This window comes from Dasypus novemcinctus, chromosome 1, assembly GCF_030445035.2.
Source record: "Dasypus novemcinctus isolate mDasNov1 chromosome 1, mDasNov1.1.hap2, whole genome shotgun sequence".
Lineage (NCBI taxonomy): Eukaryota > Metazoa > Chordata > Mammalia > Cingulata > Dasypodidae > Dasypus > Dasypus novemcinctus.
In genome coordinates, this window is record NC_080673.1 from 166,117,367 (window position 1) to 166,138,559 (window position 21,193).

General features: G+C 40.2%; 1 protein-coding gene across 3 annotated transcripts in view; it reads right to left on the reverse strand.

The window, feature by feature from the left end:
* Positions 1–6,134: 6,134 nt before the first annotated feature.
* RHOH (ras homolog family member H) overlaps positions 6,135–21,193 on the reverse strand; it is a 41,808-nt gene continuing 26,749 nt past the window's right edge. For all 3 annotated transcript variants that reach the window (XM_004448682.5, XM_004448681.5, XM_004448683.5), the window contains exons 2-3: positions 7,846–7,958; positions 6,135–7,483 (exon numbers count right to left, since the gene is read on the reverse strand). In XM_004448682.5, the coding sequence (XP_004448739.1) occupies positions 6,693–7,268 (576 nt within the window). In that variant the 5' untranslated portion in view covers positions 7,269–7,483; positions 7,846–7,958 and the 3' untranslated portion in view covers positions 6,135–6,692. The remainder of the gene's footprint in view (positions 7,484–7,845; positions 7,959–21,193) is intronic.

The window sequence follows — 21,193 nt, forward strand, 5'->3', positions numbered from 1 at the left end:
AAAACCAAGTGGAAGCCAGCCAGGAAGAGACCCTGGGGGTACAGTCTATAGAGTTAGCCTCAAGGGGCACAATGGAGGGCAGACAAGAGTAGAAAATGGAAATGGGGGCAACAACCAAAGACCAACCAGGGCAATGGAAAATGAATCACCTGAGAATTTTTACAGAAAGGGTGAGAGAAGGGAGCTCACGCAAGAAGGCTGCCAAGCCCTAATCATTTGCATGCCCCTACCATAAATGCCTAAGAGGGATCATTCTCACCATCTTAGCTAAATTAACAAGTGTAATGTTATAAAATGCAATTAATCACGTAACACATAGCTGATTCAGTTTTATTATACCAAAATTACATGGTAAAACTAGGACATTATGAAAAATAAAGATCAAAGGGAAATATCTCCATGTATTTCTTGGAGCCTCAGTTTCTTTATCAATAAAAAGAGAATAATATCTACCTCTGGAGCACGCTATGAAGATTAAATGAGATGATGTATGTAAAGTCCCTTACGCAAGGGCTGGAACCATTCAAATGTAGTTTGGTACTTCCTGTGGCAATTTGGTATTATTTATGATATTGATCGTGTTTGTGAATTGGTCTGTTCCTCTGGGCATGATACACTTTGATTGCATTAAATTCAAAGGCTTTTACATTTACTTGATTAAATTAATATTAGGAATTTGATTTGACTACGATAGTGGGGTGTGGCCCAGGGTTGAGTCCCTGCCCACTTGGTAGGCTATATAAATGGACATTCATTCAAGGACAACACAGGAGAAGATACACAGAGGAAAACAGAGAGCTCATAGACATGGAAGAGAACTTGATGCTGGGGTCCCAAAGAGAGATGAGTCATTCGCCTGATTGCAGCTGAAGAGAACAGAGCAGCTGAGCCCTACGCCAGCCTACAGCTGCGATTGAAAGAAGCTGGGTTCATGAAGCCCTAAGAGGAAAGAGGAAGGCTGAACCCTCGCAGATATTGCCTGCCATCTTGTTTCAACATGTGGCAACTGACTTTGGGTGAGGGAGTAACCTTAAATTGTTCTCTTCAGGGCCTTGTAACTGCAAGCTTTTACCCCAAATAAAAACGCTTTATAAAAGCCAACAGATTTCTGGTACTTTGCATCAGCATCCCTTTTGGCTGACTAATACACTATCATCATGATCATTATATGTAATTTTACTCCCTTACTCTACTTAACATTGTTACAAATGGAACCTGCTTCTGTGTAGCTTTCCGATCATGTGACCCTCTATTTATAAGTTCTAGAATATTCTAATCTGATCTAAAATATTCAACCTAATATAACTGCATAAGGATCTACCAAAAACATAATAACACCACCATGTTTTACTGGTATAAAGTACTTCCACAATCATTATTGTGCTGATTCTTAGAAGTAACCCAGGAATTAGTATCTCTGTTTTAAGACAAGGAAACTAGGCTAAATGACACACCACCCAGACTTTCTAATTTCAAAATACGTTACAACTGTCCTACCTCTGACACACTTATTATGACCATCTTTTATTAGGTATTAATTTCCATGTGTGTGAACCCATCGTAATGAGACCTATTGAAGATGTTGGTTTTAGTTAAGGTATGGCCAACCAAATCACGATGGATCTTAATCCCATTACTGGTAGCCTTATGAGAAAAAAGCCGTAGGGAGGAGCCAGACCTGGAAGTCAAAAAGAAATCTGAAAGAGAAAAGACAGGTTATCACCATATGGTGGAAAGCCAAGGAACCCAAGGATTGCCAAGCAACCAGAACGCAACCTACCATAGAGGAAGCAAGCCGTCCAGCCTTTGAAATCATGAGTCAATGAATTCACATTGTTTAGGGCAACCCATTGTGTGGTACTTGCCATAACAATGGGGAAACAAAGACAGAGCTCTACAGAAATACAACTGATGTAGGCCCCATTCTTTAAAAGGTCTGAACTAGACCAAAAGTGAAAATTCTCTATTGAACAAACTCCAATCAGGCCTTTGCCTCCACCATTCTACTGAAACTTCTCCTGATAAGGCTGATAAATCCAAAGGCAATTCTAAGTTCTCTTCTTCTTGAATCATCTGTAGTATTTGATATTGTCGAACATGGGCAGTCCCTAGATAATGACAGTGATGCCACTCAGTTAAGGGCATATCAATGCTCTGGTAATAAAGATTGATAGTTAACTCTAAAATGGATGAGCATTCTTTGTAATTGTTAGAAATATATTCGTACTTAAGCTAACTGTATATAGGTCCATTTGTGACACAGGTTTAGTTCTTCCCAACTAAGTTTTTTTATTGGCTTTGGCAAGTATCAAATTTTAAGTCTATGTAGAGGGAAGCGGCTGTGGCTCAATCAGTTGGGCTCCCGTCTACCATATGGGAGGCCCTGGGTTCACGTGCTGGGACCTCCTTGTGAAGGCAGGCTTGCCCACATGCTGCAGAGAGCCGACTCAGCAAGATGACACAACAAAAAAGGGAGACAAGCAAAAACACAGAAGAGCACGCAGCAAATGGACACAGAGAGCAGACAGCTAGCAAGCCACAAGGGGGAAGGGGAAATAAATACAGACACAAAAGAACACACAGCACAGCGAATGGACACAGAGAGCAGACAGCACGAAAAAAAAAAGCCACAAGGGGGGGTTAAAAAAAGTCTATGTAGAGAATCACTTCCAGATGGGTAAAATATAAGAAGATATAATAGTATCTACTCCTACCCATAGCCCTACCACTTGGTAAATCACCATTATGCATCACAAACTGCATAACATAGTAGTTAAGGTCACAGACTTTTCTAGAGCCTCTCTACATAGGTTAAAAATCTACCTCTGAGGCTTCCCAGCTTAGAGAACAAGAGAATATAAACCTGTAGGACTGTCATGAGAAGTTGCATAAGTTGCACACTGCATAAAAGTGCTCAGTAGAGGGGAGAGTGGTGGCTGGAGTTCTGCTCCAGCCCCTCTACTCACGTGGTATGTTCAGTGCATGGTGATGTCCCCCTGAAGAAGGGGACTCTGCTTGCAGAGGTACCTGCCCATGAGACACATCTCCTCAAAGGGGGGGATGACTACCTCCTTTTACACAAAAGTGCCGAATAGTTAAGCAACAACTCTGAAATGGGGGTCTCAGTCTTCAGGATAATTTGGCCATGGAATCTCAGTTGATATTTAGAAGACCAGTGCCTAGAACACTGCCTGGTACATGAGAGCACTCAACAAATATTCACTGAATGAATGAATATAAAACAATGTGAGAATAATATATAAGTGCTTAATATTATAGAATTTAGCAGTGCTTTTCAAAGTATGTTACAGGAACCACTAGGGCTCCTCAAGAATTTTTTTTTGAGGTGCCAGGGGCCAGAGATCAAACCTGGGACCTCGTATGTGAAAAGCTGGCACTGAGCCACATCAGCTTTCCTGAGTTGATTTTATCATTTATTTTGTCTTTATTTTCTTCAGGAGGCACCGGGAAATGAACTTGGGACCTCTCAAATAGGAGGTGGGTGCTCAACTGCTTGAGCCACATCCACTCCCACCCCAAGACTCTTTTGACCAATGTAATACTAAGACTTTGTTTGTATTTTTCAATCTCATTCCCTACAAGGGGAGCAGATGTGGCTCAAGCAATTGGCCACCTGCCTCCCACATGGGAGGTCATGGGTTTGGTTCCTGGTACCTCCTAAAGAAGATGAGCAGACACAATGAGCAGACACAATGAGCAAACAATGAGCAGACAGATGAGGGAGCCATTTGGCGGGGAGGGAATAAATATGGCAGAGCGTCTTTAAAAAAAAAAAGTTTATCAACTTGCTTCAGATTTCACATGTCTGAAATTACTTTAAGAAACTACAACTTATTAATTATTGGACTAATATCAAAAAAGTATATACACATGTATCTGAAAAGGCTGTTAAATATTTCTTTAACTACATATATGTATGTGTGAAGCCAGATTTCCTTCATATATTACATTTAAAACAACCAACTGTACAAGACTGCATGCAGATTATCCTAGTTCCCTGGCTGCTGTGACAAATACCACACAATGGGTTGGCTTACCAATAGCAATTTATTGACTCACAGTTTTAAGACTTGGAGAAGTCCAAAGTCATGTGTCAGCAAGGCAATTCTTTGTCCTAAAGCCTAGGGCATTCCAGGGCTGGCTGCTGGTGATCCTTGGATTCCTTCGATTTCCTGTCATATGGCAATGCCCTCTCCTTTCTCTTCTGTGCTCCATTGACTTCCAGCTTCTTGCTCCTCCAAGTAGCTTTGTCTTCATAAAAGCCTCCAGGTATCGGATCAAGGCCCAACCTTATTCAGTTGAGTCACACCTTAAAAATAACATCCTCAGAGATCCCTATTTATAAAAGTTCCAACCCACAAGAATGGATTAAGAACTTTTTTCCTAGGGCAAATAATTCTACCTCTAATATATATTCCATTGTCTAATACAAAGTTAGAAATTAGAAAGATTTACAAAAATATAAAACAATGGTGTTCTTTTCACTAATTTTTTCTTGTTTAGGAAAATACATTTATTTTTCATTTAAAAATGTGTAATTTATGCTACCATATAATGGGTTTATTAGTGCTACTTTTAATGAGTTCATGTGTACTTTTAAAAAATTATAAATTATAATTTTAATACAGTTAAAATGTGATAGCTACAACCCATATCAACGAAAACTTTTGGGTTTCTCAATAATTTTAAAATGTAAAGTGGTCTCAAGACCAAAAACTTTGAGAACTATAGGTATGAAGCAGACTAGATTTCCAAAATCACCTGTACAACTAAGGTATAAATAGTACACCTGTGTGCTCACTGTCACAATTTCTCCCTCAAGTTATGTAACCCTCTGCTCCCAACTTTTACAGATTAGCAGACCATTGCTTTTACACTATTAGAGAGAATGGAGCTTATATGTGTGTGCACATGCATGCATGTCCATGTGAGCTCCGTTTATTCAGTATTCCCCCTGATAACTTGTTATTAAGTACCAGCATTGCTATTCAGATTCCTGATCCCTGTGTCAGGATTCCACCCCATTCATTTGTGACCCTTTTCACTCAGGTGCACCATATTCATGAAAGAGTAAAAGCTAAAAATTCCATTGTTTCCCCCCTTACAGACCCATTTGTGTAGCTGTCGGTCAGAAAGAAGACACCTATTACCACCTCCTGGAGTTCAGTCTTGCCATGTGGAGGGTGGCAATAGAGTAAGGACACCTCCACCAGGAACTCAGTCCTAGTGGGCCACATCACTCTGTGGTTTGCGGGTGTCGGGGTCGCCAGCAGAAGCACGACTCACACCGCACAGGATGGATCAACGTTTCACTCACATAGAGAAGAGACCAAGTAAAGTCAGCTCCGCTCATGGGCATCGGTTCCCCATACCTAGCGGGTCTCAGTCTGTGACCGATGCAGGGAGACGTTCTATGGGCAGCACCCCTCTGTAGTGTGTCTGCGCCACCTTGGAGGAACCCCCTCCCTCCCCGCCAGGGAGGAGGAAGGAATGTACCCGCAGTCTCCTTACCTAGTAGGGGATTGGCTTTTATCCCACACCAGGCTTTCACACCTGATCCTGAGCACAGGATGTATTTATGAGTCCCAGGGATAAGTGGCAGGTCGTGCTAGGGCCCCCCCGCTAGCATAGTAGGTATCTTCCCAATTATTTATTGGATACCAAAATTAATAAATTCCATTGTTGTGCCGGTTCAGTTTAGAGCTCAAATTAGAATGAATTTGCTAAATAATCATCATACTGCTATCTTTCTCACAATCTGTAACCAGACAGGAATCACGCCATCAAAGGAAGCAGACAAAATGCAGCAGTTCCTGGAATGAAAAGGTAATTTGTGTCTGTTACTTGGAGCAATCTGATTCTCCACCTGAAAGGCTTTCCTTCAATCTGTTTTGGTGAATGAGAGAGGAATACTTAGTGCACAAATGGAATTCTTTGGGTGAAAGATAATATAATAAATAGGAAAAAAGGGTTTTATAATTACAGAGAAATATTATAACAATTTAAAATCATTAGATGATATTAAAATATCATGCCATTGGACTATATTTTATATACATACAGCTCTGAATAAGACAGGTAAGTGAAAAATTAATTGCAAGGATCAGTTTACGGTCATTTAAAAATTTTAATTCCTTAGAAAAATCCAGCAGACAAGTGAGTTCAACAAAATTACTCCTTCAGGAGAAAGTAAGAATGCTACAAACAAATAGCAGAACTGCATAGGTCATTTCACTCACATAGCTGTTCGTGTTTGTAAATGTGAAGAAAAAAACTTTCCAAGTGTGATAACTAATTATGTACAGGCATCATACACTTTGTTATTATTTAAATAAAATGCATCTTTAAATATGGGATTCTTTGGAAAATTCACTTCATTGTCCAAAATGATGGAAATCGTTTTCTTTTTTTTTTTTTTTTTTTTGATCCAAGATGGAATATCCATCATGGCTTCCCAAGGGATTTTATAATTCAACTGGGCAAGGAGTTCATTTGTAGGGTGGGTTTAGTAAAAAATCCAGTGGCCAAGTCTTATCAACAACTGTATCCAAAAGGAAATGCTTCTTGGAATGTACCCAGAAAGAGCATCAGCCCTTTCCGGCTCGCCTGCTCTCCTGTCCATTAATCTCTGGGGTGAGTAAATGAGTGTTGGGTGAAGTCTCTCCAGGCGTTTATAAGATCTTGCACTCATTGATGGAGAAGAATCTCCTTCTGTTACGCCTCTTGGCTTGGTTGACGGCAGTTCGCACGGCACACTCAAAAACCTGCTGGACACCCCGGTTGCTGAGGGCTGAGCACTCCAGGTAACCCTTAGCTCTCACATCCTGGGCAAGTCTCTTCCCGTCAATGGCATTGATGCAGGAGGCCCGGTGGGGCCCGATCTCCCGCTGGTCAGTCTGGGTGGCCACCACCAGCACAGGGGTACAGGGCAAGTTGCTCCTGATTTCACTGATCCACTTGTTCTTCAAGTTCAGGAAGGAGTTATGGTTGGCCACGGAGTAGCACATCAGTACCACGTCGGCCTGCTGGTAAGAGAGGGGACGGATGCTTCTGAAGGCATCATTGCCAGCCGTGTCCCAGAGGCCCAGGCTGATCTGGATGCCATCCATGAAGACATCCACACCTGTGTTCTCATACACTGTGGGCTTATAGGCCTCCGGGAAGGTCTCCGAGGTGAAGCGCACCAACAGAGAGGTTTTTCCCACAGCGGAGTCTCCCACCAGCACACACTTGATGGAACTCAGCATCTTCCCAATCTGGTATCCTAGGTACAAAGTTCAGAATCGCAAGGAAAAGAGTCCTCAGTAGACTGCTGCAGCAAACGCCATTCAACAAGAGGAATGAAAACCGGATGGGTTTGTGTTCCCTGGACCTGTGACAGCGCCTTGGGAATGTCACTTCTCCCCGTCCATCAGAGGAGAAGCACGGTCTACTTTTAAAATCTCCAAAGGCTGGTCTTCAACTGGAACAGAAAGAAAAGGGAAAAACTTGAGCCTGTCCTCTCCACTTTTTTTTTTTTTTAATAATGGAAGTTTCCCCAACTGGCAAACCCATCAACTCGGGGGCCCATCACAGTGTAAACTGATCAAGTGCGGGGCTCATTTGCAGTGTAACCTCCAAACCCACTCTCCTGGAGTCTACCTGGAGGTCAGGTCCTCATCCCCTCAGCAAAGAAAGTTGGATCTGTAATCCACAAGCACATGCACCCACAACTCCACATGGTTAAGAAGCAGACGCTGATTTAATCTCTAAACTCAGACCAGTGTTAAAAACACAGGCAACTTCTCTGATCACCACATGAAAAAGACCCCAAAAGCAACCTACTGTGTGAATGAGACGTTTGTCAACCAGCTCTCTGTTGGTTTCTGCTCCAGGAAGTAGGGAGGGCAGCTGAGGGTGCTCACCGTCTCTTCAGTTTTTCATTCCCACAGTGGGAACTGCAAGAAAGAAAAATGTAATGAGCAACAGATAATAGAAGCATTTTCCTGAACTGATTGATTTATCACCCAGTCCTTGGTTTAAGTGGGAAATCCTGTTGAGGGAGAAGAAATCACCAGATCTGTAAAAATTTGCTATGGTTTTTTTCTCTTAAGGTTTTTCCAAATTCTAGAATATCACCACTTCCAGGAAATGAGAAAATTAGTTACAGATGTAACAGAAAGGGCACTTGGAGTTTTCTGCATCTGAAAATTCCGTTACTTACAGAACCATATGACTTTGGACACTTTTTGTCTGAGCCTTAGTTTACATGTCTGCAAGATGGTGATAAATTTAGGAACCATTTCTCAGAGTTGTTGCACAGATTAAATTCTTTCTTCTTTCAACATTTTTGGACAGTCACCTATGTATCAGGAACTCTGCTAAAATCCCGGGTTCAACATAATAAACTGCTTGAATGCAACCAGATTTAGTGCCTATCTCTAAACAGGGCTGTATAAAACGATCACAGAATCTGAATTTCACAAAAGGTCAAATAAATTCTCATTCACAGCAGACCAGGGAGTCCCAGACGATGAGATCAGCCTTGGAGACAGAGTGTTCCATCTGCCACGGACATTATCACAAGGCCACCCCAGCTTCAGATGAAAAAAGGTCTTTCAGACCAAAACTCAGAGTAAAGGTTATTAATACACTCTGGGCCTAGAATCTTCCCTGTTGGAGATCTTCCATACATCTCACATCTAAAGAAAACCGACAGGTCTGCTTCAAGGTCTAATTTTTTTAAAAATCACTCTTGTAAATCCTGATAGTCCAAGACATTTCTACTCTTGTTAACCCACGGTCTCTGATTGTCTAAACACAATAGCCTCTGCAAATGAGTTAGTCAAATAAACAGTTCACGTATTTATTTTTTAAAAACACATGTGAGTTAGGTGGCCTTGGACAAGTTAGTTAACCTCTCTGAGTCTTGTCTTCCTCACAAAATGAAAATAAAAACGACACCTTCCTCGTGGATTATTGGAAGGATTCAGTGTATGGAGAGCCTCTCTGAGCACGGAACCTGGCATGTGGGACCCATAGGGAGTCAGCGTGTTATCTAATACACTATCATTTATTTAATATAGCAATTATGGAATGTCTGGAATGCCAAATTCTCAGCTGCACTCTATCCAAGGATGTGTGTCTGGAAACTTTGATGCAGCACAGTCCTGGACCCCCATTTGTCACCAGACCATTAAAGACCTCCCTGGGCTCCATCAGGTCTGTTACCCTTTAATTCCTTAGGCCCAGGGACGACTTAAAGACATGCATTTGTGACACCCTCATTACTTAGTCCACAGTTAAGGCCTCTAAAGACATTTTAAGTTTGATTTTGACTAAGTGCAATAGGACTGGAACTGAGGGGGCAAGTGTGTATATATCAGGCTTTTGGTTAAGTAGGATCTTTCTAGCAGGTTAATTATCTAAAAGCCAAATTTCTGAGCGATTATCTGCAAAGGGATGTTGATGAGGCATAATGATCAACAATATGGCTGTAAAGTTGAGTAGAATTGAATCCTGACTGCCCAACCAGCTACCTGTATGATCTTGGAAGAGTTGTTTGTTTGTTTTTTTTTAATTTCCGTAAGCTTCAGTTTGTGCTTTTGAAAAATAAATGTAATAGTTTCTACATCATAGGTTTGTTGAGAGAATCAAATGTGCTAAGGTATATAAAATGCTTAGTGTACTGCCTGGCACATAGGAACCATGCAATAAATAATCTTTATTACTAATAGTATTTTAAATAATGTAATTATAACAATTACTTATAAATGGGGAGTTTGAAGTGGCACTGAAGAGGTTTCTCTGGCAAAGGGTGGTCTGGGTATCTTACATCCAGCTATGACTATGAAAAAAAGAAAAAAGATAAAACAAATATGGGATTTCTTCTTGTATCATAAAGATAAAAATTTGGTACAGACAAAAATTATTGTCTGGGTTTTGCCACCCAGAGAGTTCCAAAGAGTCAGACTGGAGAAGCAGCTCTATTCAATCAGGTAACCGACAAGCACCTCCCAGTTCTGACACTAAGAGGCACATCAAGTCCCCTGGCAGGCCCTCAGTCTCCCAAACTGTAAAAGGGGTAGTAAGACAAGATGAGCGTTCTCTGTGGTCCAAGAATACAAGAGGACACAGAAGAACGCACAGCGCATGGACACAAGAGAGCAGACCACCGGGTGGGGGGCAGGGGGGTGAAAGTGAAAGAAATAAATCTTTAAGAAAAGAACAAAAACTTAAACCAAAGGAGACACCTTTATTACTCACTACCGTTAATATAAGAATATCAATCAACGCATCATTCCGAAGCAGTAAAGAGAGTTGCTAAGCCTTGATGACTGGCGTCGCCTTCAACAGATTGCCAAATATGGGGTTTAGGGACAAAGGGGGAGGGAGGAGCTTAGCCCAGATTAGAGCAATACCCTATTTAGGCATGAGAGAGAATCTTCAGAAAGTGTGTCACACGTGCTCACGACTGAGCTGCCGGGGGTCTGTCAGCCTGCGAGGTGGGTTGACTGGATCTCAGTGGAATTTTCCCTAAGGGAGAAATTCTCCCCAAAAGGGCTGCTGGGACAAAATAAAAGTGGGTTTTCGGTGGTATTTCACAAGTGGCTGACCCGCCATTATCTCTCAATACAGAAGTGTTTCTGGGAGGGACTTCAGAGGCTTCGTGTGACGCTGGCAGCGAACCCTTTAGGCTGCTTCTGGCCTTAGACTGCAGCCAACAAACCTTCAACACCAGAACCTCTCAGGTCTCGATAACTTGACTTCTCTCCCTCTGGTCTCTTATCTGCCATTTCCACAGCGCGATCGCCTTCAGGCGGCCTCCATCCGTCATACAGAGGAGTCAGGAAAAGGCTGACCTACAGGAGGGTTTAGGGAATGAAGCATCGCCATTCTTTACTCTAAGGAGAACTGAGGGCCATCCAGGAGGAAATTCACCTCAGCCCCAATCTCACCCCATACAGGCACCACCCCTACTGCAGCCACATCCAGAGCAGTTCTCTTTGCCTAGAAAGACCTTCCCTTCGCTTACCCAAATTCCCACCTCTTCTTAAAAGTTTTCCTTGAGTACCCTCCCCCAAAGGGTGCCCCCCCCATGTTCCTATACTGCCCCCTATAGACCTCTAACATAGCAATCACCACACTGCTGAAATGGAGGTCCTCTTGTGTAAAATTAGGATAGTATCTGCTCTTCCTTCTCCCGGGAGCTTGGGAGGATCAGGTGGAAATCAGACTACAGCGGTCACACCTGTTTTCACGGTTAACAGAGCTTTGTACATTTGGAAATGCACTGTTTTGTGAGAAAAGCCCTTTAGAGTGCTATAGCATAATATTAAACTGAGGTGAAATTATGCCTATGATGAACTATTATTATTGCTGGTGTTAGCTTAGCAGGGTTTTGGATGATGTGGCTGATTTCAAAATTCTGACAGGATTATCGGTTATCTTTTTTCAAAAATACACACTAATGGCAGCCATCAGCCAGAGGTGGTCTGTCAATTACAGACAAAACATCTAAATATTCTGTGCAAAGAGCTTTTGGCAGAGGACCTGTGCACGCAGCAGCCAATTCATCCATTAAGGAGACTGATAACTCAGGATCTCACACATTTAGATGATTAGGAAATCATCACACTCCTCGGCAACTCCTCTCCAGCCAGCACCTTCCACCAGAGACCCCTCCATCGCCTACCAGGACATCACAGCCAGAGCTGCTCAGGATGGGGGAACCCACCGGAGAGCTTCCCATCTGGCAAGGGAGAGTGGGGTCTTCTCTTTCGTTTCTTTTTCTTGGGAAAGGAGAGCAACTCAAAAAATCTTAGGCAGCTTAACAGAAAAAAACAAAAAACTAACTATCTCTGAACATCATCATCCCAAGTTCTTATTCAGTTTTCATACATTTGTATAGAATATCTTCTACACATTTTTTCAGATTTTTACAAATTTTATTTTCAACACAGTCTACCCACTTGCCACGCTTTTAGCTAAAGAGCTTTCCATTTTGTCAAAATTCATCATTGCCCAGCCATTCCCCACTGTTAACCTGGTCTTTGAGTTAGTTCCAGGATTTCACCAGAATTAACAACTGTGCCATTAATAGCCTTATAAAAGTTACTTTTGATATGGGAGGATTTTCTTGGGGGATATATTCACAAACGTGGTGTTACTGGGTCAATGGGGGCATTTTATGATTTTTATTTACATTATTGATCATCCGCCAGGTACTGTACTAAGTACTTTCTATGCATTATTCATTCATTGTTTGATTCATTAAATACACATGCACACAAGTTTAGGGCATTCTGTGGGGCAGGCACTGTAGCAGTCCTGAGGACATCATAGTGAACAAGATGGGAGCTGTCTTTGTGGAGATTACAAGAGGTTGAGGAGCCTGCCTGAAGCCACCAGCTAAGAAGCGGCAGAGGCAAAGTTAGTCCAGCACAGAGTCCAACTCCAAAGCAGCATCACCCCACACTCATAACGAACATCACCCCCCTCCAAGGCATTCCAAAGTAAACTATGCCTTCTCCACAAACACAGCTTCAAGACACTTGCCCTAACCCTCCCTGCCAACCAGGTTATGATTCCTATTCCCCTCCTACAATATTCTTGATATTTTAAAAGAAGCGTGGTGTTTCTTGATCCGAATGCTGGTTCCACAAGTGTGTTTGGTTTGTGAAAATTCAAGACATATGCTTACCATGTGCTCACTCTTCTGTATGTATATTAAACATCAATAAAAATTATTTTAAAAAATAAGGGCTAAAAAAACTAAGGGTAGGGGAGTGGATGTGGTTCAAACAATTGGGCACCCACCTCCCCCATGGGAGGTTCCAGGGTTGGTTCCTTATGCCTCCTAAAGAAACTGCAATGAGTGTTAACGAGCCACACTCAAGAGGTTGGGCACTTGCCTCCCACATGGGAGGCCCTGGGTTCATTCCCAGTGCCTCCTGAAGAAGATGAACAGACAGTGAGCAGACAGATGAGGGAGCCATCTTGGGGGGGATGGGAAGGGGAGTGGGGGATAAAAATTTTTTAAAAAAACAACGAAAGGTATTTGTTTTTGCAGTCAACATCTTCTCAAGTAGTGTTTTTTTTTTTAAAGATTTATTTATTTATTTAAGTCCCCACCTCCCCCGGTGGTCTGTTCTCTGTGTCTATTTGCTGCGTCTTCTTTCTTTGTCTGCTTCTGTTGTCGTCAGCAGCACGGGAATTGTGGGCGGCGCCATTCCTGGGCAGGCTGCACTTTCTTTCTTTCGCGCTGGGCGGCTCTCCTTACAGGGCGCACTCCTTATGCGTGGGACTCCGCTACGCGGGGGACCCCCCTGCGTGGCAGGGCACTCCTTGTGCGCATCAGCACTGCGCATGGGCCAGCTCTACATGGGTCAAGGAGGCCCAGAGTTTGAACCACGGACCTCCCATGTGGTAGACAGATGCCCTAACCACTGGGCCAAGTCCGTTTCCCCTCAAGTAGTGTTTTATCTTAAATTTCATCTTGCAAGAGTTTATTTCACTAATTCTCAATCCTCCCAGCTTGTTTCCAATTGCTACAAATAATATTAAATCCCCTACAAAAAATCACAAAATGAAATGACTTTTAAATTGGTATGTGTACATACACACACACATACTAACAGATCATCTGTATTCCAAATAGATTTTGTTCTGAAAGTTCATTTGCTAGCTGCTGGTTTGCAACTTTTAATGCATGCTTCCAAGAGTTGAGGTTGTAAGCAGTACTTATATTCTAAAGCCTAACGTATACTTAGCTCCACCACAAATGAATGCAAACGGAGCATCTCAATCCCTGAAACTGCCATTATCTTAGTTGCCTAAATCCTGAAACTCCTCTGGCCATGAGCTCTGACAAGCCCCAGGACAACCAGGACCAGGGTACCCTGCCCCACCACACCCAGCCTTGGCTGGTCCGTTTCAGTTCCAGGAGCACAATAATCAGATTGTCATCTCAGCACTAGAGTTCTCAGCCTGGTAAGGTCAAATGACAAGGCTGGCCAGCCTCGCAGCTGTCAGAGTTGCAATTCTTAAGGGGCACTAGAACCTCAACTCGAAACTGAAGCAATGGCAAAATGAATTTACCACAACTTCTCTCAAAGCGGCTGGAAGGAATACTGATTAGCTGCTTGGAGTGGGGAGGAAAACTCCAAGGGACATGCACAAGGAGGGCCACATGGCCCCTAAACTTCTTTCAAAGGAACACAAACCTCCTTTACTAAAGGATTCTTACTTTTCTGGGTTGAATATGCATGTTTGGGGCCTGAGCTGATTTGTTCATGGCCAAAGAGAACAAAAAGGCAGACACACGCCTGTCTAATCATGCTCTGATGGAAGAACACTATAAAGCAATGACTGCAAACTATGGCTGACCCAAGTCAAACCTAATCCACCACCTGTTTTTGTATGGCCCATGAACTAAAAATGGTTTTTACATTTGTTAATGGTTGGGGAAAAAAATGAGAAATAATATTTCATGACATGGGGAAATTATATGAAATTTGAATTTCAGATTCCACAAATATAGTTTTATTGGAACACAGTTACACTCATTCATTTATATATTGCCTATCTATAGCTGCTGTCATGCTACAACACAATTTAAAACTTTTGTGCATCTAAGGACATTAAAAAAAAACTGAAAAAACAGACAACAGAATGGAAGAAATATATTTGCAACCATATGTCTAGTAAGTGCTTAATATCCAGTTTATATAAAGAAGTTCGACAACTCAACAACAAAAAGACAAACCAATTAAAAAATGGGCAAATGATTTGAACACACATTTCTCCAAAGAAGATATATAAATGGCCAAAAAGCACATGAAAAGATTCTCAACATCATTAGCCATTAGGAAAAGGCGAATCAAAACCACAATGAGATACCATTTCACATCCACTAGAATCGTTATTACTTAAAAAAATGGAAAACGATAAGAGTTGAAGAGGACCTGGTGAAATAGGAACCCTCGTACACTGTAAAATGGTGTAGGTACTGTGGAAAACAGTTTGGCAGTTCCAAGTTAAGTATAGAATTACCATGTAACCTAGAAATCCCATTTCTAGGTATATATCCTACCTAGATATAAAGCGTTGAAGCAGGGACTGAACAGATATTTGCACACTAATGTTCAAAGACGTGTTATTCACAATAGCCAAAAGCTGGAAGCAGCCTAAATGTCCATCAGCAAATGAACGGATAAACAAAATATACATTTTGTTTATGTACATTCCATGTACATACAATGGAATATTACCATGTGCATTCCATATACATACAATGGAATACTACCCAGCCTTAAGAAGGAATGAAGTTCTGATACGTGCTACTACATGGATAAGCCTTCAAGACATCACAGCGAGTGAAATAAGTCTGACACAAAGGGACAGATATTGTATGATCCTATTTATATGAAATAGTTACATTATGCAAATACATAGAGACAGAAAATAGAGTAGAGGTTACCAGGGGAGAGGGAAGGGCATGGTGAATGGGGAGTTAACACATAATGGGGTAATGGGAGAGTTCTGTTTGGGGTAATGGGAAAGTCCTAGTAATAGATAATGGTAAGGGTAGCAAAACATTGTGAATGCGATGAATCTCACTGAATTGTATGCTTGGGAGTGGCTGAGATGGTAAAGGTTATTTGCAAATACATTTCCACAACTTATTAAAAAAAAAAAGGCAACTAAAGAGGTAATGACAAATAAATGAACAAGCCTGGACTGGATCTAATAATGAAGGAGAAGAGGCCCAACAGGATATTATTGGGACATTTGAAAAAAAAATGGAATATACACTGAACACTTTACACCAGTGTTAAAGTTCTTGAACTTGATAATTGTTCTTAAGGTGATTTCACAAGAGAATATCCTTGTTATTGGGAAAAGTATACAGATGTATTATAGGTTCAAGGAGCATGATGTATATAACCTACTCTCAAATGTCTAGAAAACTGATTGATAGAGATTCATGATATATAGATGATAGATAGATAGATATAGATGATATAGATAGATATGATATAGATATAGATGGACAGATAGATGATAGAATGCTAGAGCAAATGTGGCAAAATTTTGAAATTGGTGGATCCAGGGTCAAAGGAGTTATGTCGGTATTCTGTATATGAGTTTTGTATCATTTTTGCAACTGTCCTGTAAGTTTGAAACTATCTCAAAAGAAAAAAGTTAAGGGAATTTAAAAAAGGGGGGTGTATGTATAATTCCATAAATAAGAAAAATTCTAGAGTGCTATATATACCACCATATTAAGGTGGGTTGTCTCTGAGTCGTGGGATTGTGGTGATTCTCATGTTCTTCCCCCTTGCTTTATGAATTTAAAAGTATTTCTACAATAAGTATGTATTTGTACAATTTTGAAGAAGTGCTTTTGTATGTCATGTTTTGTTCTTTAAGTTTGCCTTGGAAGGGAAATAAAAGGGTAAGTTGGTCCGTTGAAGCTGCAGAGGATCTCTATGAGCTCCCATCAGTGTCTTCAGTAAAACTTTTCCTAGATCTGGGCAACTGAATTTGCTTAAAATTCTCTGGCTTCAGGTTCCTATTTAAGTCTATTTCATCCCCTCCCTCTCCGTGATGGAAATACAAGAAAGCTGAGTAATTCAGCCCCCTCTCTGACAGCTATTCGGTTACTGTCAGCCCCAAGCCCATCTCTTCTTTCTTCTCTTCACTCACATGACAGTTTTCCAAGTCCTGTTTATATATATTTTTTTAGCTATTCCAAGAAATCTGAATATAGCCTGGGTATTGGATGACATTCAGAAACTATTACTAATTTTGTTCAGTGATGATTATATAGTGGTCATATTTTTAAGTCCTTATAAGGCATAGAGATGTTAACGTATTTACAGGTAAAGTAAATATAATGTCTGGGATTTGTTTTACATTATTCCTGGGGAGAATAAAAAGTAGGAGTAATGGACGGAATAAGATTGTTAAAATGCTGCGAACTGCTGAAGTTTGGTAATGGGTACATGAAAGTCCATTAGTCTATTTTCTCTATGTTTGCATGTGTTCAAAATTTTTCATGATAAAATGTTTAAAGGGTAGGGTCTTTTGTTTTCTATAGCATTTCATTCAAGTTATAGTTTTAGTCTCACTTTTGAGTTATAGAGAAAATGCAGAAAAGTATCACCAAATACATATGTACCACTGGGTCTAACATTTGCCAATTTGGTTTTAATTTTCATTCCACTCACTATTTCTGAAAATTAGAATCCTGTCCTATGATTATGAACCACTTTTATTTCTTCTTTTGTAAATACTGATTATGTCCTTTGTCTACTTTTCTAACATGGTGGTCATCTTTTCTAATGATTTTTAAAACTCTTTAGAGATTAAGGGTATTAATCCTTTCTTAGATAAATTTGTTGCAATTTTTTAAAACCTATTTTGTGCCCATGTATTCTGGAAACTTCCCCACCACTGAGCAACCCCTAAACGGAATGTAAAATTCTATGTCCCCTCCTGTGGAAAAAAAACTTAGCCTTATTAGATGCTTGAAAAGTCATCTAGTTCAACCCACTCATTTCTCCCAAAAGGAAACCAAGGACTAGAGAGAAGTGGGTTAGCTATTTGGGGGCTGACTTGAGATCTAGAAATTTGGTCAGCTGAGTCAATACTCTTTCCATCCTCATACAATTTTTTCCAAAAACTGATTAAGTCTATTTTTTATAATGCATATTTAATTTCCTTAATATTTTGCATGTAAAGCCCATGTAGATAGCAGTTAGATATTCCAAATTATTCCTACCATAGCAATCAATTTTGCTTATTTTTCAAGAGAAAGATTTTATTGCCTACTGGTGGCTTTTCACTCAAAAGTTAGCTCCCAGTTTTAACATAAAAATACTTTCCAAGCAAACCTCCCTTTTCTTATTAACTTCCTTCAAAACAAATCATCTCTCTTTACGCTTTCAAACATCCTCTAGAATTAGGATGAACCATTAATTTATAAAGTGCTTGAAGTATAAAAGAAGTAATGGTGTTTTGTTCTGAGTATTTAGCCCAGACTTACTCAAATTTTGCAAGGTGACAACAGGGATAGAGAATCACCTTTCTTAACTTATAGGGTACTGAACCAAGTGAGGTGATTTAGTTTTAAGTTCAATGTATTAAAATGTTGATATTTCAGGTGTTCTTAACAAGAAGTCCATGAGCTTGAATTGAAATTCCAAAAGAAACATTATTCTTATGGGGACATGGTGGTGTTGGTGTGATATATTTATTGAATAATACACAATATATGTGGACTTAGTGGGGTCAGCGGTTTTCACCTGACTGGCAAAGGGGCCTGTGGAACAAAAAAGAGTTAAGAATCCCTGTGATATCTGATTATTTGCAAAGAACCCAGGTTGTGGGGACAGCGGACTCAGACTCTCATCTCCATCACTGATTAGCTTATTATTAGCCTTGGGCAAGTCACATAACCATAACTACAAAATGTAGATAATAATGCATAGTTTATGGGATTTTAATGACAATGAAAAAGAATCTATCTCCCATGCCTAGCGGAATGCCTAACCCTTAGTAAACAATGATAACAGTAAACACTTAACATTTGCCAGACATTGTTTTATGTTTTATGAAAATTAACTCATTTAATGATTGCCAACACTATGTGGCTCAATATCATTTTTGTACCATTTTACAACTGAGGAAATGAAGGCACAGAGAAGTAAAGCAACTTACCAAAGATGACAAACTAGGGAGGAGGGTGGCTGATTTGAGCCCCAAAAATCTGACCTCGGAACCTGTTCTCTGACCTGTCTCTGCCTCCGCCTTTGACATGCCAAGCCTGCCTCTCACTTGGGTGAAAGTCTGCCTAACCTTGGAAGCTTGATGAAATGAAGGCATTCTAAAATAAAGACAGGAGGTGAGAAGGGAGAGCTGGAAAGACACCTTTCTGCTGGTGGGTGATTTCTTTCTCACTCCTGGCCCGATTTGTAACAGTATTTGAAGGATTTCTCCCCGAAGCAGACAGTCTCACATATCTTGGCAGGCATGGAAAGGGCTCTCATCTCTGCAGAAAGCAATTTGGCAGTATCCAGTGGCAAACCTAGTGTATATGACACCCAGAAGACGATTATTTTCTTTAACACCCACCTCCTTTTGAAAAATTATTTTCAAAATATGTGTAATATAGGAACAATCATTATCTCTTGATTCATTCTTATGTTTTATAAGAAAAATAAATTATGCAAAGACAGTGAGATATTTCACTTATGAACTAAAATCTGCACTTGGTCAAAAATATTACACCTTGCAGTTCATGCTCTGTTTTCGCTGTTGTAAATTTAAACACAAAACTCCAAGAGGTCACCTAAATAGCATAACTGAAGTAGCTCAAGCTCAATTTCCAGTCTCTACAACCACCATGCTATCATTGTTTCTAAGCTACTATTTAAACTCGATGCCCTAGGGGTTAGAGACCCCATCTGCCTGGTAAGTCAGCTCTAACGGAATCCGTAAGATCATTAAGATTGTTTTGACTTCATCACATCAGCCAGCATGGTAGTAATAAAAACCAGGCTCCCATTGGTTTCATTACTGTTTTTTAAATTCTCTACAAACAAGGCATATCTTATTGCCCCCACCTGGGGTAGAGTCCTTCCACCACCAAACCTTGGTGTGCTTCTGTATCTACCAAATTTTTAAATGTATGTATCTTCCAATTCAGCAATTCTAATTCTTAGACCACATTGTCCAGACATACCCACACAAGTGGTCAAGATGGATGTGTAAGAATATCACAAAAATGTATTCATAAAGTGAAAAAAAAATACCCAGAAATAACTGAAAAGTCTACCCTCCATCAAGAGGCAGTGGTTAAATTAATTATGCCATATCCATATAGTGGAATTTGATACATCATTAGAAAGAATTAAATCAGCATTTAGGTATTGCCCAGGAAGGGTTTCATGATATATTAGTAACTGAAATATGCAAACAGTTGAACAATTTGGTAAAAATTCACGTAGAAAAATAGATGCACAAGCCTGGTCTAATGCCCTCGGCAGGGATTGTCTTCCCTCACCCAGAAGGGCACTGGTCCAAGCAGAGGACAAGTGCATCTGTCTGATGGCAGGGAAATCCAGGTTTGCTGTGAATTCTCAGCTCACCTTACAAATGTCCATCTGTTGATAAAACTGTACTAGGAAGATTGCAGCTACACCATAAATTATCTAAAGGAGAGGAAGAGCAAAGAGGAATATCTAAGAGTACAAGTTTGTACAGGTTTTCTTAGACTTTTTAAAATCCCCTTTTGGTTTTGTGTGATGTATCTTTTAAAAATAAATTTAAAATGTGTTTTTAAAAAGTTGAGCATAGTACATGGCACAGAATAGGTATTCAAGAAAGAATAATTACTCATTGTTATTACGGCAATTAGACATTTATCAATACTTTATACAAAACATAATGCTAGATCCCTGAACAATGGTAAATGCTTAGACAAAAATTTTGTGCTTTATGGGCCTCTATTGCTGAATGCATTAATATTTAGGAAGAAGAGTATAAATCAAGCTTGAAGTATCATCAAAGATATGAGAGTGAAGAGAGTACCAAACTGACAATTTTATTCTCCAAAACCACCTCCTATTTTTCCATCAGATTATGCAACATGAGGGTTGAGATGCTTTCATTGTGAAAAATCATTTTCAGAAATCTTTAAAAATTTTAAACAGTGTATTAATTTTAAATATCTTATATGAAATGTCTGTTCAACTCTGTTACCCATTTTAAAATAGAAATTCTGCTTTTCTAGTATTGATTTAAAGACATATTTAATGTATCTTGGATACAAGCCCTTTATCACAAATATTTTCTCCTAATATATAACTTCCCTTTGTATTTTCTTAGTGAATTTTGTTGAACATTTTTAATGTTGATGGATTACAATTTTTCTTTTATGCTTAGTACTTTTGCTCAGTCTAAGAAATCTTTGCTTATCCCAAGGATGCAAAGACAAGATTGCTTTTTTTTTGGAAAATTTTTTTGAATTTTTTTAAATCCCGCCCCCCCTTGTGGCTTTTTGTGTGCTGTCTGGTCTCTGTGTCCATTTGCTGTGCGTTCTTCTGTGTCTGTATTTATTTTTATTTCCCTTCCCCCCTTGTGGCTTGCTTGCTGTCTTCTCTCTGTGTCCATTCACTACACACTC